Source organism: Bufo gargarizans, chromosome 11, assembly GCF_014858855.1.
Source record: "Bufo gargarizans isolate SCDJY-AF-19 chromosome 11, ASM1485885v1, whole genome shotgun sequence".
In the NCBI taxonomy this organism is placed as follows: Eukaryota; Metazoa; Chordata; class Amphibia; order Anura; family Bufonidae; genus Bufo; species Bufo gargarizans.
In genome coordinates, this window is record NC_058090.1 from 3,788,594 (window position 1) to 3,805,614 (window position 17,021).

Genomic DNA, 17,021 nt, shown 5'->3' on the forward strand with positions numbered 1-17,021 from the left:
ATTCGGGTTCATCAGTTTTCTGAAGTGCCTTCTGTGCAAGTGTATCTGAAAAAACAATACACAAAGTGTCAGGGACATGTATAAATCAAGTTACTTATTACACTTATATTAAAATCAATATAATACTCATCATTTTTTAACCAATGAATCTGTCATCTGCAGGAAGGACTATAGAGCGCATATCGATGAAACACAGGGGCAAACTAGTATCCTCACATAACTCCACCATATCTGTAATCAATGTTTAAACCTCTAGGGTGCAGACTGAATCCAATGCATTTCTCTTCTTTTAAGTAGAGATACCCGATCTCCACCTCTCTGTGGCATTGGAACTTGATCTATGATCCAACACCTAAGGTCTTTTTCCTTATGCTTTAATAACCCAAAATGTCTCGGTACTGGCAAATCTTTGCGTCCCTTTCTGATAGTATGGCGGTGATTATTTAGCCTAGTCTTCAGGTCCGTGGATGTTTCGCCTACATACAGCAATTGGCATGGACAGGATATAACAGACTACAATTGAGGAGTCACATGTCAGATGAAATTTGATGGGATATATTTGTCCCGTACCAGGATGTGTAAATGTCCTGGACCTACGGATCAGACTGCAGTTAACACAATGCAGACACGGGAAACAACCAGTGCCCGATGGTGCCAACGTTGTCTGTCTGGCAATGGATTTTGGTCCCACATCCGCTCTCACTAGTTGATCTCTGATATTTTTACATCTACGATAGGCGCAAAGGGGAGATGTTCTAAATTCTGGTACTGTTTTCAGGCAACTACCCAATATTGACCAATGTCTTTTCAGGATCTTATTGATTGCGCAGCTGTATTCTGAATAGGTGGACACAAAACGCAATTCTTTTCTGTGTCCTCCTATTATCATTGCCCTGCAATAGGGAGTCCCTGTCTACAGCTAGCGCTTTTTGTCTTTGTTCAGCGAGCAGTTTATCCGGGTAACCCCGTTGTCTAAATTTAGTGACCATACTGTCAACTGTGTTCTCAAGAATGTCACTGTCTGCTACAATTCGTCTTGCTCTTAAAAATTGCGAGTATGGTAAATGTTTCACCATACTGCGTGGATGACAGCTCTCATACCTCAACATCATGTTCCTGTCAGTAGGTTTCGCATATAGTAGTGTGGATAACATTCCATTAGAGACCACAACGTTGGTATCAAGGAACTGAACTGAGGTGTCTGAGTAAGTCACAGTGAACTGTAGCTCGCTATCCACACCATTAAGATACCGGTGGAATCTAACAACTGTTGTTCAGTTCCCGTCCAGATGAGGAAGATGTCGTCTATGTATGTCCACCACCCCAAAACATATTGAGCATGGTGGGACCCATAGACGACATCTTCCTCAAACCGGCACATAAAAATATTGGCGTATCTCTACTTAAAAGAAGAGAAATGCATTGGATTCAGTCTGCACCCTAGAGGTTTAAACATTGATTACAGATATGGTGGAGTTATGTGAGGATACTAGTTTGCCCCTGTGTTTCATCGATATGCGCTCTATAGTCCTTCCTGCAGATGAGATTCATTGGTTAAAAAATTATGAGTATTATATTGATTTTAATATAAGTGTAATAAGTAACTTGATTTATACATGTCACTGACACTTTGTGTATTGTCTTTTCAGACGCACTTGCACAGAAGGCACTTCAGAAAACTGATGAACCCGAATGGTGGATGATGAGCCCACGAAAAAATGTATTCTGTTATGTTACTTTCTTGTCTTTGGATTCCATGCGTGTGTCCTGTTTAGATATAATACAAGGGGGAGAACTCTATATTCTCTCTTATGCAGCTGCTCATGATCTGCTTTATAACATCGTTCTGTTACAATGAGGAGTACCCTCACAGTTACACATGGAAGCAGGGCAAGATCCTACAATGCTGATGGCACTGACGTGCCGTTAGCACTGGGGTGATGATTGGTTTTGGGTTTAACGTTTTGTATAAGATGTTGACTCATCCGACCTGCGTTATAGTGGTAATCAACCACAGTAACTGATTTTGTGGAACGAAGAAGGCAGCCGGCTACAGGGACAATGATTACCTCCCTTACTAGATTCCCTCTTCTAACATGGTGGCTTATAGCATGATGTTGCTACTGCGCATGCACCGCTGTGTGCAGTCATCGATGGGAGGAGATGGTGATGCACTAATGGGTGCGCCGTTGATGTCATCAGTGGGCGGTACCGTTGTGCATCGGCATGTCCCCCGGTGATGATGCTACACAACCGGGACATGCGAGCTGGATTCCTGAGGACGCGCCGATCGGCGCAATGGTACATGTGGGCGACATCATTCCCCCAGGTAGTAATTCATTAGTCTTCCCTATTTGCACATGTGCATTATTACAGTTGATGCACCAATGATATATTGATGTGTTGCAGATGTAACCAATTTTGTATCCTATGGTGTTTCCATATGAAATTTGCCATATTATGGAATTTATTTTATGCAATGCACAAGTCACTTTACTAATCATGATCATCATGCGGTTTTTGCACATATTTGTATATGGTATACATGGATCATTTTTAAAGTACCAATTATGTTGTTTGATTAATTGTATGTATTGATACACCTTTATATACCTGTTATCCACTGTTCACCAATGCTTGAAAAAGGCTCATGCTTGAGGCGAAACGTCGCTTTTGCCACCACATGGGTGATTAAAAACATATTTTGAGAAGATACGCTTGGAGTGCAGTCCGATTTTTTTATTTTCCATAAGTGGGTAAGCACCTGTTACCATACTTGGATATTGCACCCGTTTTTTTCCCTTATACCTTATTAGGGTTGTGCTGCCAGTGGTTTCCTTTTCTTTCTCTAATAAATATATATATATATAGAAAAAAGATTGGCAGCACAGTCTTGAATGAAAAATGGATGAAGGGTGCACCAGCCCAATATGGATATAAGCTAATCCAAATAAATACAAAAATATGTAAAAACGGGCAGCACTCCAACGGATAAAAAATTTAAAAATACTTTATTTACCCACAAAGGTCATGCGACGTTTCGGCTCTACACAGGAGCCTTCCTGCTTGAGGAAGGCTCCTGTGTAGAGCCGAAACGTCGCATGACCTTTGTGGGTAAATAAAGTATTTTTCTATTTTTTATCTGTTAGAGTGCTGTCCGTTTTTACACACACACACATATATATATATATATATATATATATATATATATATATATTACAGTACAGACCAAAAGTTTGGACACACCTTCTCATTCAAAGAGTTTTCTTCATTTTCATGACTATGAAAATTGTAGATTCACACTGAAGGCATCAAAACTATGAATTAACACATGTGGAATTATATACATAACAAATAAGTGTGAAACAGAAAATATGTCATATTCTAGGTTCTTCAAAGTAGCCACCTTTTGCTTTGATTACTGCTTTGCACACTCTTGGCATTCTCTTGATGAGCTTCAAGAGGTAGTCACCTGAAAAGGTTTTCACTTCACAGATGTGCCCTGTCAGGTTTAATGAGTGGGATTTCTTTCCTTATAAATGGGGTTTAATGAGTGGGATTTCTTTCCTTATAAATGGGGTTGGGACCATCAGTTGCGTTGTGGAGAAGTCAGGTGGATACACAGCTGATAGTCCTACTGAATAGACTGTTAGAATTTGTATTATGGCAAGAAAAAAAGCAGCTAAGTAAAGAAAAAAGAGTGGCCATCATTACTTTAAGAAATGAAGGTCAGTCAGTCCGAAAAATTGGGAAAACTTTGAAAGTGTCCCCAAGTGCAGTCACAAAAACCATCAAGCGCTACAAAGAAACTGGCTCACATGTGGACCGCCCCAGGAAAGGAAGACCAAGAGTCACCTCTGCTGCGGAGGATAAGTTCATCTGAGTCACCAGCCTCAGAAATCGCAGGTTAACAGCAGCTAAGAAGAGAATAAAGGGCTAGCCGACTGCCTTAATGAATACTTCTGTTCAGTTTTTACAAAAGAAAAAGGAGAAGGACCTCCACTAGAAAGGATGACTATTAAATCGTTTGATGCATGTGTCTTTACAGAGGAAGATGTTCTAAGTTTGCTGTCTAAAGTGAAGACAAATAAGTCACAGGGGCCTGATGAGATACACCCAAAATTATTAAAAGAGCTTAGTGGTGAGCTGGCAAAACCGTTAACAGATTTATTTAACCAATCATTAGTAACAGGAGTCGTCCCGGAAGATTGGAAATTGGCAAATGTCGTGCCCATTCACAAGAAAGGTAGTAGGGAGGAATCGAGCAACTATAGACCAGTGAGTCTGACATCAATAGTAGGCAAATTAATGGAAACCCTATTAAAGGATAGGATTGTGGAACATCTAAAATCCCATGGATTGCAAGATGAAAAACAGCATGGGTTTACTTCAGGGAGATCATGTCAAACAAATCTTATAGATTTTTTTGACTGGGTGACTAAAATAATAGACGGTGGAGGTGCAGTAGACATCGCATATCTAGATTTTAGTAAGGCTTTTGACACTGTCCCACATAGAAGACTTATCAATAAACTGCAGTCATTGAGCATGGACTCCCATATTGTTGAGTGGATTAGGCAGTGGCTGAGTGACAGACAACAGAGGGTTGTAGTCAATGGAGAACATTCAAAACAAGGTCATGTTACCAGTGGGATTCCACAGGGATCTGTACTGGGACCAATTTTGTTTAATATCTTCATAAGTGATATTGCAAAAGGCCTCGATGGTAAGGTTTGTCTTTTTGCTGATGACACAAAGATATGTAACAGGGTTGATGTTCCTGGAGGGAAACGCCAAATGGAAAAGGACTTAGGAAAACTAGAAGAATGGTCAGAACTCTGGCAACTGAAATTTAATGTGGATAAGTGCAAAATAATGCACCTGGGGCGTAAAAACCCAAGGGCAGAATATAGAATATTCGACACAGTCCTGACCTCAGTATCTGAGGAAAGGGATTTAGGAGTAATTATTTCAGAAGACTTAAAGGTGGGAAGACAATGTAATAAAGCAGCACGAAATGCAAGCAGAATGCTTGGATGTATAGGGAGAGGTATAAGCAGTAGAAAGAGTGAAGTGCTTATGCCGCTGTACAGATCACTAGTGAGACCTCACTTGGAGTATTGTGCGCAGTACTGGAGGCCATATCTCCAGAAGGATATAGATACTCTAGAGAGAGTTCAGAGAAGAGCTACTAAACTAGTACATGGATTGCAGGATAAAACTTACCAGGAAAGGTTAAAAGACCTTAATATGTATAGCTTGGAAGAAAGAAGAGACCGAGGGGATATGATAGAAACTTTTAAATACATAAAGGGAATCAACTCGGTAAAGGAGGAGAGCATATTTAAAAGAAGAAAAACTACCACAAGAGGACACAGTTTTAAATTAGAGGGGCAAAGGTTTAAAAGTAATATAAGGAAGTATTACTTTACTGAGAGGCTAGTGGATGCATGGAATAGCCTTCCTGCAGAAGTGGTAGCTGCAAATACAGTGAAGGAGTTTAAGCATGCATGGGATAGGCATAAGGCCATCCTTCATATAAGATAGGGCCGGGGCTATTCATAGGATTCAGATATATTGGGCAGACTAGATGGGCCAAATGGTTCTTATCTGCCGACACATTCTATGTTTCTATGTTTCTATGTTTCTAAGATTAGAGACCAGGTCAATGCCACACAGAGTTCTAGCAGCAGACACATCTCTAGAACAACTGTTAAGAGGAGACTGTGTGAATCAGGCCTTCATGGTAGAATATCTGCTAGGAAACCACTGCTAAGGACAAGCAACAAGCAGAAGAGACTTGTTTGGGCTAAAGAACATAAGGAATGGACATTAGACCAGTGGAAATCTGTGCTTTGGTCTGATGAGTCCAAATTTGAAATCTTTGGTTCCAACCACCGTATCTTTGTGCGAAGACCCACCGTGAAGCATGGAGGAGGAGGTGTGATGGTGTGGGGGTGCTTTGCTGGTGACACTGTTGGGGATTTATTAAAAATTGAAGGCATACTGAACCAGCATGGCTACCACAGCATCTTGCAGCGGCATGCTATTTCATCCAGTTTGCGTTTAGTTGGACCATCCTTTATTTTTCAACAGGACCATGACCCCAAACACACCTCCAGGCTGTGTAAGGGCTATTTGACCATGAAGGAGAGTTATGGGGTGCTGCGCCAGATGACCTGGCCTCCACAGTCACCGGACCTGAACCCAATCAAGATGGTTTGGGGTGAGCTGGACCGCAGAGTGAAGGCAAAAGGGCCAACAAGTGCTAAGCATCTCTGGGAACTCCTTCAAGACTGTTGGAAGACCATTTCAGGTGACTACCTCTTGAAGCTCATCAAGAGAATGCCAAGAGTGTGCAAAGCAGTAATCAAAGCAAAGGGTGGCTACTTTGAAGAACCTAGAAGATGACATATTTTCAGTTGTTTCACACTTTTTTGTTATGTATATAATTCCACATGTGTTAATTTATAGTGTTAATGCCTTCAGTGTGAATCTACAATTTTCATAGTCATGAAAATAAAGAACACTCTTTGAATGAGAAGGTGTGTCCAAACTTTTGGTCTGTACTAATATATATATATATATATATATATATATATATATATATATTTATATTAAGGCCAGCTGGCCTGTGATTGTGTGAGGGGCTAGTTATTTACTCCTAGCCTATTTAAGGGACACCCCTTACCTGGCTCCATACCATTCGAGGTCAGCGTTGAATGAGGATCCACTTCCGGGTTCTCCCAGACGCCTTCTTGGTTTTTCAGTATCCACGAGTTTTTCCACAGCAAGCTGTGTCCAGGAATCCTGTTACAGGCCTTCCGTCCGTCCAGCTTCTCTTTACCCTGGTGATCGTCGTAGATCGCGTCCCAGTTCAGTTAAGACCTACCGTCACGCCAGGATTGGCTCCCACGGCGTCCGGTACAGCACGGGTCCTCACTTTACGGTATTTTTTCCCTGTTATACGTACTGTTATGATTATTTGACTCCCACGCTTTCAGGGGTTTTCATAATTATACATTTCAGTCACGTGTTTTTCAGCCTACGATTACAGGCCTTATTTCTGGGTTCAAACTGCGACCCATGACATATACATGAGGATACGTTTTCCTTTCCCAAACAGGGAACTCTCGGGTTGAATCACATGCACTGATCCAACCAATCATACGTCCTGGCATCACATACTATCATACACGCTTCACATCTTCATTTAGAATTATCGTGTTACCCTTCCCCCTTATTATTTACCCCATCATACAACTCCTGTTTCTAGCCAGAATCTTGGCTTTTATATAAAAAATAAAAATAAATTTGTTGTCATGATGTTCACTACACTTTCGTGCCAGTTACCAGTTATCTCCATAATCAAGTCCTTAAAGACCCTCTGGTACGGGCTACACAGACCACACTGTTCCCACACAGACCACACTCACTGTATTACCTTTTTTCCAGGTTTTTATTTCCCCTTACGAATTCGCAGAAATATACGCATACTACCAGGTACGTACGCCTGTTCACATAGTATTCTTTCATACATTTTACCCCCTCCAGTTCAGAGTACTGGCAACAGGGTCACAGGCTCCCCAGTTAGGTATTTACCCTCTCTTGGCATTGCCATCAGCTAGTGGTCCCGCGAGGCCAACACCCTGCCTCAACATTTCGGAGGCAAACATCCATCGGGCCACACGTGAGCTAGTTGCCTCGCATGTCGCATAGAGAGGGCCTCACCTGTCACTCCCTTCCCCTGTTTTCTGTGTTACAGTCACCGAGAGGCCTACAATCCTGCCACTACGATGGGTGGCCTCGGATCCCCTCGCGTCAAAGCATAGATAGAGCCTCTCAAGCCACTTGGCAACTAGCAGGGCCTCACCTGTCACCAAACAAGTTTAATTGTTTCGCCATTTGGCTTAGCTAGCCTGCCAGTACAAACTCTGTGGTCTTCATACACTAATTAAATTGTTTTAGTTTTGTATGTCTCAAGAAGGGGTAGAGGATTTCTCCCTACCTGGCACCCCGGCTAGAGCAATTTTTTCCTACACGAGGAGGAGAGGTAACCAGTCCAGCATCAATCAGATCCTGGACGATCCCTCGTATAACTACTGAATTGAGGAGACGGCAAATCCCCTACCCCGCTACAGCAAGGAAAGCAGAGCTTTTCAAACTACTACGTACTTCAACTAACAATATGGATGCTGGGGAAAGGCCCAACCACTCCAACCCGGGTGACATACATTCCATGTTGTCATCACTCATGGCGTCCATGAGCAAGGTCAACTCCAGGCTGGAGAGGCTCGAGTCGGTCACCATGGCACTTACCCTAGCCGGGCCACCCGCTGCGGCTTCACCAGCACCGGCCGACTTGCTATTAGTTGCTCCAGCCATCACCTATGAGGACCAGAAAGTTAACCCTGCTCATATGATCCCTGAGCACCTTAAAAGAGATATCCAGGAAGGTAAAGATGTCAACCTGGCTTCTCTGCTGATTGCCTCCCAGGATATCGTTGAAAATAAGACTTATGCCGATGATGATGTGTCCGTTGTTGTCAGATCTAGGGACACCCGCCTAAACAGGAAACTGACTATCCCCGAGTTTGTCCTAGCATTTGGTATTTACCGGGATGTCATCTGTGCTGTCTATCCCAATAGACGAGAGGAGTTTGATCTATATATGCACAAGCTGGTAGATCTGGGCAACAAATATGGTGGATCAGCCTTTATGACTACCATAGGTCTTTTTCTGCAAAAGTGTCTGGGGCCTTTTCCCAGTATGGTACAAGATCCAACTGGGGTAGGATCGATACTGTCATTTTTTTGCAGACACTTTGCAGGTCTAAGAACAACGGCTTGTGCATACTGCTTCCACCACGGCAGACGAACATGCTTTCACGCAAGGAGCGAGTTCCTCTGGTGTTTCAGAGAAATTGACCAGAGACAAATTGGGACGCCCGATCAAGTTTCTGGGCAAGTCCCAGATATGTAATAATTTCAATGTCGGGTCTTGTAATTATAGTGGTTGTAGATTATTGCATATCTGTTTAAAATGTTTCAGGGCACATAAATGTCTTTTATTGTTGGCACACCACAATTCAACAGGCGGCAGTGATCAGCTTACTTCAGCTGACACTTAAAGAAAAACAGTTCAATCTTGAATCTGAAAAAATCACATAGAAAGTTTTAGGGCACAGTACCGTACTCCCCACGGAGTGGATGGGAACCTTGCTTTGTCCTTTGTCTCTCGGCAGAGACCCACTGGTTTTCACTCGGCTCCAAAACACACAGCTACACAAAGCTTCACCATCAGCCAGGTAATCACACCACTGACCCTGCAGGCTGACTTTTTGGAAGCCTGTCAAAACCCGGCCTGGACCATGGGGAACAGCCAACCCTCCCTGCACTTTGGCTGCTCCCAGTAAGAGCCGGCCCGGATTAGCTTTTCACAGCTATGCTAACTATCAAAGTGTCCATCAGCAACTGCTGCGGACATTTACACTACTGGCTCCTACTTCACCGAGGCCAGGAACCTCGGTGACACATATCTTCCATCTATGATGGTCCCTTGTGCCTTTCTACAATATATATATATATATATATATATATATATATATACATACACACACACACACATTTTTTTCAGTCTATTGATACAACTAAACTGCACATAATATATCTTGTAGTCCCCAATGCACGGCATGTGAGGCACACTTTTGTGTGCATGAGCCCTTACGCATGACTTTTTCCACATGACAATTTGTGTGGACAAAGTGTGTGTAGTTTGAAACATGTGCAGGTAGCCTAAGGATCCCCACACATGATTCTGGCTATGGTCAGTAAAAAATGCCAGAATAAATGCATACATGCCACTCATGGTTTGTGCAACTTTTTTCTGTTTTTTTTTGCACACAGTGGGGTAAAACTGGTGTAAAGTAGAACTGGCTTAGTTGCCCATAGCAACCAATCAGATTCCACCTTTTCATTTTCCAAAGCAGCTCTATAAAATGAAAGGTGGAATCTTATTGGTTGCTATGGGCAGCTAAGCCTGTTTTCTTTTACACCAGTTTTGATAAATTTCCCCCTCGGTGTCTTATCACTGCCATGGTTTTTTCCCATATAGAGAAAGTGATATCAAAATGGAAAAAGCTGAAACACATTGAGGGACAATTATTAAAGGGAACCTGTCACCGGGATTTTGTGTATAGAGTTAAGGACATGGCCGCTAGCGCATCCGCAATACCCAGTCCCCATAGCTCTGTGTGCTTTTATTGTGTAAAAAAATGGTAAAAAAAACTATTTGATACATATGCAAATTAACCTGAGATGAGTCCTGTATGTGAGATGAGTCAGGGACAGGACTCATCTCAGGTTAATTTGCATATGTATCAAATAGATTTTATTACACAATAAAAGCACACAGAGCTATGGGAACTGGGTATTGCGGATGTGCTAGTGACCATCTAGCAGCCCATGTCCTCAGCTCTATACACAAAATCCCGGTGACAGGTTCCCTTTAAGCTAATTGTGCCACTATTGTGGTATAAAAAAGTCACATATTATGGCTCACACCATATGTGCACCATCATTTGCAACTCTTTAGGCTTCCCGACATTTTTCCAAAGTTTCAAGAAAAAGAGGCATGGCTTAGCAGAAGGGACGGGGTTTTGTGCTGCCGGTAGTATTTACTATAACTTTCGCCAGAAAGTGGCGGAAGTTATAGCTGAAGTCTACGCCAGCGTGTAGACTTCAGTTTCTGGCGCACGGCAAGGCAGAAATGCACCTGATTTGTTAGGAGGTATCTGCCTCTTAATAAATTAGGCACCTCTCACGCCAGCGCAGGGAGATCCAGACTGGCGGATAGATGTACCAGTCTTGATATTTATCCCCCACTGAGTTTATGAAAAGAAACCAGAAAGACCAAAAAGGCCACGTGATAAACAAAATCGCAAGAGAAGAAAAACACTTGAGTATCCTGTGTTTTACATTTTTCATAGACTTTAATCTAAGGCGAGGTTCACATCACAGGAAAATAACTGCTTTCCACATCCGTATATCAGTACAGCATGTCCTATTCTGATCCCCATAATGCAGATCTAAAACTTGCAGACCGCAAAACAGGTATGGTGGTGTGCATGAGGCTTAGGCCTCTTTCACACTACCGTTTTTTTTTTCCATTTTGCGGTCCGTTTTTTGCGTTCCGTATACGGAACCATTAATTTCAATGGTTCCGCAAAAAAAAAACGGAATGTGTTCCGTATGCATTCCGTTTCCGTATTTCCGTTTTTCCGTTCCGTTGAAAGATAGAACGTGTCCTATTATTGCCCGGAAATCACGGTCCGTGGCTCCATTCAAGTCAATGGGTCCGCAAAAAAAACGGAACACATACGGAAATGCATCCGTATGTCTTCCGTATCCGTTTTTTGCGGAACCATCTATTGAAAATGTTATGCCCAGCCCAATTTTTTCTATGTAATTACTGTATACTGTATATGCCATACAGAAAAACGAAACGGAACAACGGAACGGAAAAGGAACCACAACGAGAGCAAAAAAACGGAACGGATCAGTAAAAAACGTACCGCAAAACACTGAAATGGACATACTGTAGTGTGAAAGAGGCCTCAATCCTATCTTTTTTTATCCTGACTGCTGATGGGTTTATCCTAGGCCATCATGTGTAATACATGTGTGATACGACCATCATCAGCCCAGGAAACACGGTCCGTGTGTCGCCAACATCTCCCAGGCCGACTGCACTCTCCTGACCAAACTGACAATGTGACAGTAATGTATGATACAGACAGTCTCTAATCTGATGGTGGGGTAAGTACACATGAGGAGGTGAGTACACCACAACTGCCCCGCAGTCAGATATAGACTGGTTGTATCATATATTACTATCATACAGTCAGTGCGGGTCAGGGGAACAGCGATCAGCCTGGAAAATGTGGCTGACACATGGAACGTGACATGGATTCCGGGCCGATCACATTTGCATGATCCCTAGAACTCATACAGTGCCCCCATAACAGTGACAACCACAATGCCCTTATGACAGTGTCATCCACAGTTCTCCCATAACAGTGACATATAGAGTACCCCATAATAGTGACATCCACATTGCCCCCATGTGCCATCCAAAGTGTCCCTAATGACATACACAGTGCCCCTAATGAAATCCACAGTGCCCCCATGTGCCATCCAGAGTTCTCCCAGTGACCTCCACAGCCTCTAAGGCTGTTAACTCTGCTGTCACTCATGCACAACACTTACATTGCACTGTACATGAATCAGTGCAGGTCTCACATAGAAGTCTGTACACTCAGAAGACGGCCGGCGGTCCCAGCGCATGCGCAGTAGTGTGCAAGTGACGGACCAAGAAAGGCCGGCAGAAGGCGGTGACATCAGTGATGACATGCCATCTCCTGCCTAGAAGAGGGCACTGAACCAGAAGCCTGAAAATCGCTTTTGGAGCGGTCACGTGAGCGTGAAGAGGATCGTAGGAACGTCTGCGCTATGGAGGGTAAGTATTGGTATAATAACCTTCCCTTCATAGGTTATTAACGTGGACAATTTTAGGGGCCAGAGAACCCCTTTAAAAATAATCTAGAAGAACAAGAAGAATGGCAGGACACAACAGACCAATGACAGGAGACACATTTATTTGGATAGGTACATTTAATAAGGTGACAAATGCACCACTTCTGGTACTTAAGAGCTCATGCACACGGCCATTGCAAATTGCAGATCCACAAAAAAAATGGAAGCTGGCTGTGTGCATTAGGGCTCATGCACACGAAAAGCAGGTCCGCAATACACGGGCACTGGCCGTGTGCAACCTGCATCACGGATCCGGACCCATTCACTTGAATAGGTCCACGATCCGGAAGGTCGGTGCAGAACGGAGGCACAGAACCCCACTGAATCACTACGGAGTGCATGCACTACTTTTTTTAGGTGAATAGGTCCGTGATCCCCATGCGGCAGCCCCACGGTTGGTGCCCATGCATGATCCCTTATGCATTTCGCTAAATGGAATGGCCGGCTCTCTATAGAAGTATCCTATCCTTGTTTGTTTTGTGGACAAAAATAGGACATATTGTATATTTTTGCGGGGCCGAGGATCGGACATACAGATGCGGACAGTACACGGTGTGCTGTCGCATCTTTTGCGGCCCTATTGAAGTGAATGGGTCCGCTTCCAACTCGCAAAAAATGCGGCTCGGATGCGGACTCAATACACAGTCATGTGCATGAGACCTATGGTTAACAGGAGCTGACCAAAACTATTCCCCACCACCACCCCACACTACACCTCAAAGTTACTGACCTTGACCCCTCTATGTCACTAAAACACCAGTAAATCACATTCACTTCAAAGAGGATCTAGAAAATATATTTTCTAAGTTTCTGTTGTCTAAACCTGGGGTGTGTCTTATAGTCCGATGCGTCTTATAAAGCTAAAATATGGTAAAATGTACTGGTGGGATGTGAGGATGCTGTCTTTCAGAGTCCAAAGCATCTTCTCATGTGCCACGGAAAGACCTTCCTTTGTGTCCCCATCCACAGAGGAAATGACATCCCTCCACCCCCCCCCTACGCCCTCAAAAAAATAATAAAAAATCCATCTTTTAACACTATGCACTTGCCCTCAGATTACATGTTCTTTCCCTGAGTATACCATCTCCAGTATATCGCTGCACCCAGAGAGTAATTATCAGCTATCTGTGGATCATCCACCCATGTGATCTAGTCATAGGATCAGCTGTAATATAGGACCCATCACCTGTAGCGCCACCCTCTCATTCATCCCATTGGCTAGATGATCCACCAATCAGATAACTGTTTCTGTCACCAGTCTCAGGACAGATTTCATAGGTTATGATGGTTTCTCCCAGTTTCTGCTTCCCCCTGATATCTTTATAGAATTTCTCCATACATACAATGCAGCATGAAGGGGCTCGGTGAAGGCGGCAGTGAAGGTGTGTAAGTGTCTGATGGGGTCACACAGCTCATAAAAGTACAGCTGCCCGGCCTCATAGTCCAGACATATCCTGACTCTATCACTGGAGATCTCGTCGGGTAACTGGATATCTTTACCGTCATGTCTCACTAAATACTGATTATTATACCTCCTCAAACTCCAGGACTTGGTATTATCTCCAATGTATGACTGACGCCCCCTCCTGTGTATACTGGGATAACACATCCCCACACTCCAACCCCCTGATCCATTGATTTCCACATCCCAGTAATGTCGCCCTGAGGTAAATCTCCTGCTGCTCATCACCTGATTATTCGGAAATCTCTCTGCTCTTTCTGGACGATTCTGATTATTTTGTGTCCAGGTTGCAGTTTTCAGGTCGTCTGATATAAGGATGTTATTAGCAGCTGTGTTTACATCCAGTAATATGTCTCCAGGACCCACCATATAGATCCCTCTCCTTATATCTGTTAATATGTCACATAATGTATGAAATTTGTCTGAGATCACAGCCACATCCAGATCATCTACATCATGGAAACATCTATTGATGTCCTCCTCACCTCCCTCCTCCTCAGAATCACACAAGTCACCTGCATCTGGTTCCTGTAAGACAGTCAGTGGATCAGTCATGTTACACAGCTCCTCAATGTGTCTCATCTTCCTGGACAGCTCGTCCTTCTTTATTTCCAGCTTCTGGATCAGAGAAGAGAATGAGAGTGATTCTTCCATTTCCTGCCTGGAGATCTCACTCAGGACCCTCTTCTTCAGGTCGTCCAGTTGTCTCCTGATGTCTGTAAACAGGGCAGTGACTCTCTCTGTTTCTTTAGATGCTTTTTCTTGAGCTTTTCTCCAGCGTTCCTCCAGATTCTGGACTCTTTCCTCAGTCTCCTCTCGCTTTGTAGTCAGTTTCTGGAAAATATTTCTGAGTTTCCCTTTCTTCTTCTTAGAGGCCTCATCCAGCACCACCACCTGGTGTCCCTGATGTTCTCCAACCAAACTGCAGGACACACAGATACAAGCAGAGTCCTCAGTGCAGTAATACTCCAGGATCTTCTTATGGACAGAACATTTCCTGTTCTCTAGGGAAGTGCTGGTGTCAGATAAGACGTGTTCTGATGACTTGCTGTGAACTCTCAGGTGTTTCTCACACAGAGAAGCCTCACAGTGTAGACAGGATTTAACAGCAGGTACAGGACAGTCCACACAGTAAGTGCAGCAGATCCCGGTTTCCATCTCTTTTGGTTGAGTAAACAGGAAATTCTCCATAATGTTACGCAGAGCTAAGTTCCTCATCAGTGCAGGCCGCGCCTGAAACTCTTCTCTGCATCCAGGACAGGTATAAACCCCAGACTCGTCCTGTGTTTCCAGTACACGATCAATACAGACCCGGCAGAAGTTGTGTCCACATCTCAGCATTACAGGATCTGTATAGGTGTCCAGACAGATAGAGCAGTCCAGCTCAGCTCTCATATCAGCAGACGCCATGGCTGACAGAGGACGACAGAAACGAAACTGAAGTTCTCTGAGGTTCAAAATCCAGACGGCGAGTTTATACTGGTGTCCTCAGGGTGTGGCTGAATAGCACAAGATCAGTCACTATTAACCTGTTAATGGACACTTGTCATAACGATATATTCTATGTGCTGTAGATTTATGGTCTACATTGTGGTCACGACTTGTTACTTGTAGTAAAGATTCACACTTCAGTTATTTGATCAGTTATTTCCCTCAGTTAGGCCTCATGCAGACGGCCGTTGCCCATATTGCAGCCCACAAACAGGGGGTTTGCAATATGTGGGCACTGGCCGTGTCCTCACCGCATCACGGATGCAGATCAATTCACTTGAATAGGTCCGCAATCCGGAAGGTGTGGTGTGTAACGGAGGCACCGCAAAAAATAGAGCATGTTCTATTATTTTGCAGGTGCGGACAGATCATGGCCCACGGATAGTGCCCATGCATTGGGGACTGCAAATTGTTGTCCCCAATGCATTGAACAGGCGTGTGCATGATGCCTTATTGTGATCCAAAACCAGTAGTGAAGCCTATACAGAGATAAAGGTAGAGATGAGTGAATTTCATATTTTGAAATTCGTTCACGCTTCGTTTACTGGTAAAAGGTGAATTGCGTTATGGATTCTGTTACCATGGACCATAACGCAATTATTTCACAGAATGCATAATGTGTTCAATATTTTGTTATTGAAAGTAAAGGATGACAGCAAACGAAGCATTAATACAATAAAGTTAAATCTGATCAATTACTTGGCATGGACCGGTAGCATGTAGATACATGTGTTACAGTATGTATGACTCAGTGGTAGGAGCATAAGCTCGGCAATCATGAATCAAATATCACATGACAGAATTGTAATATAATTAACTTAGACTCAGAGTCCATGAAACCTACAATAAATGGTTAAATAACAATTAAAAAACAACACAACTTATGTCGCCTCCTTCTTTACCATAAGCCTGGGTATATGATCACCAATTAGATCATGGATGGTATGAATGGCAGTATGAACCCATTGAGGTACAAACACTTAAAAGGCTCCTATATGCAGAAAGGTAGAGATGTAATTCCACGTGCCCTCATTAAGCTCGCACAGGAATTCGGTTGAGTAGAACCGTCATGCATTTGTTTCCAATAAACTAGCCACGGTTTCCAAGTTCTCAGATAGTCCACTCTGTTCCCACTCTCCCAAGCCTCTCGTGCCACATCTCAATCGTGGGGGGGTCGAGTTCCTTCCACTTCAAAGGGATAAGGAGCTTAGCCACAGTGATCATATGAGTTGGGAGGCTATGTCTATTAGGGGTCAGAGTGTTACATGGCTATCCATAACAGAACAAGTGAAGCTGACAATTTAATGCGTGTTGAGCAAATTTGTTTTTTTAGAGGATTCCACTTCCCGCCAGAAAGCCCTCAATTTCAAACAGGACCACCAGATGTGGGAAATGCTCCCTGTGCCGTCGAGACATCTCCAGCAACTATCTGTTGAGAGCACGCCTATACTGTTTAGAAAGACAGGGGTCCTGT

General features: G+C 43.4%; 1 protein-coding gene across 1 annotated transcript in view; it reads right to left on the reverse strand.

The window, feature by feature from the left end:
• The window catches only part of LOC122922102 (E3 ubiquitin/ISG15 ligase TRIM25-like), a 47,228-nt gene extending 31,739 nt beyond the window's left edge, over positions 1-15,489 (reverse strand). The window contains exon 1 of the mRNA XM_044272573.1: positions 14,542-15,489. Within this exon, the coding sequence (XP_044128508.1) occupies positions 14,542-15,466 (925 nt within the window). The 5' untranslated portion in view covers positions 15,467-15,489. The remainder of the gene's footprint in view (positions 1-14,541) is intronic.
• Positions 15,490-17,021: the final 1,532 nt, after the last annotated feature.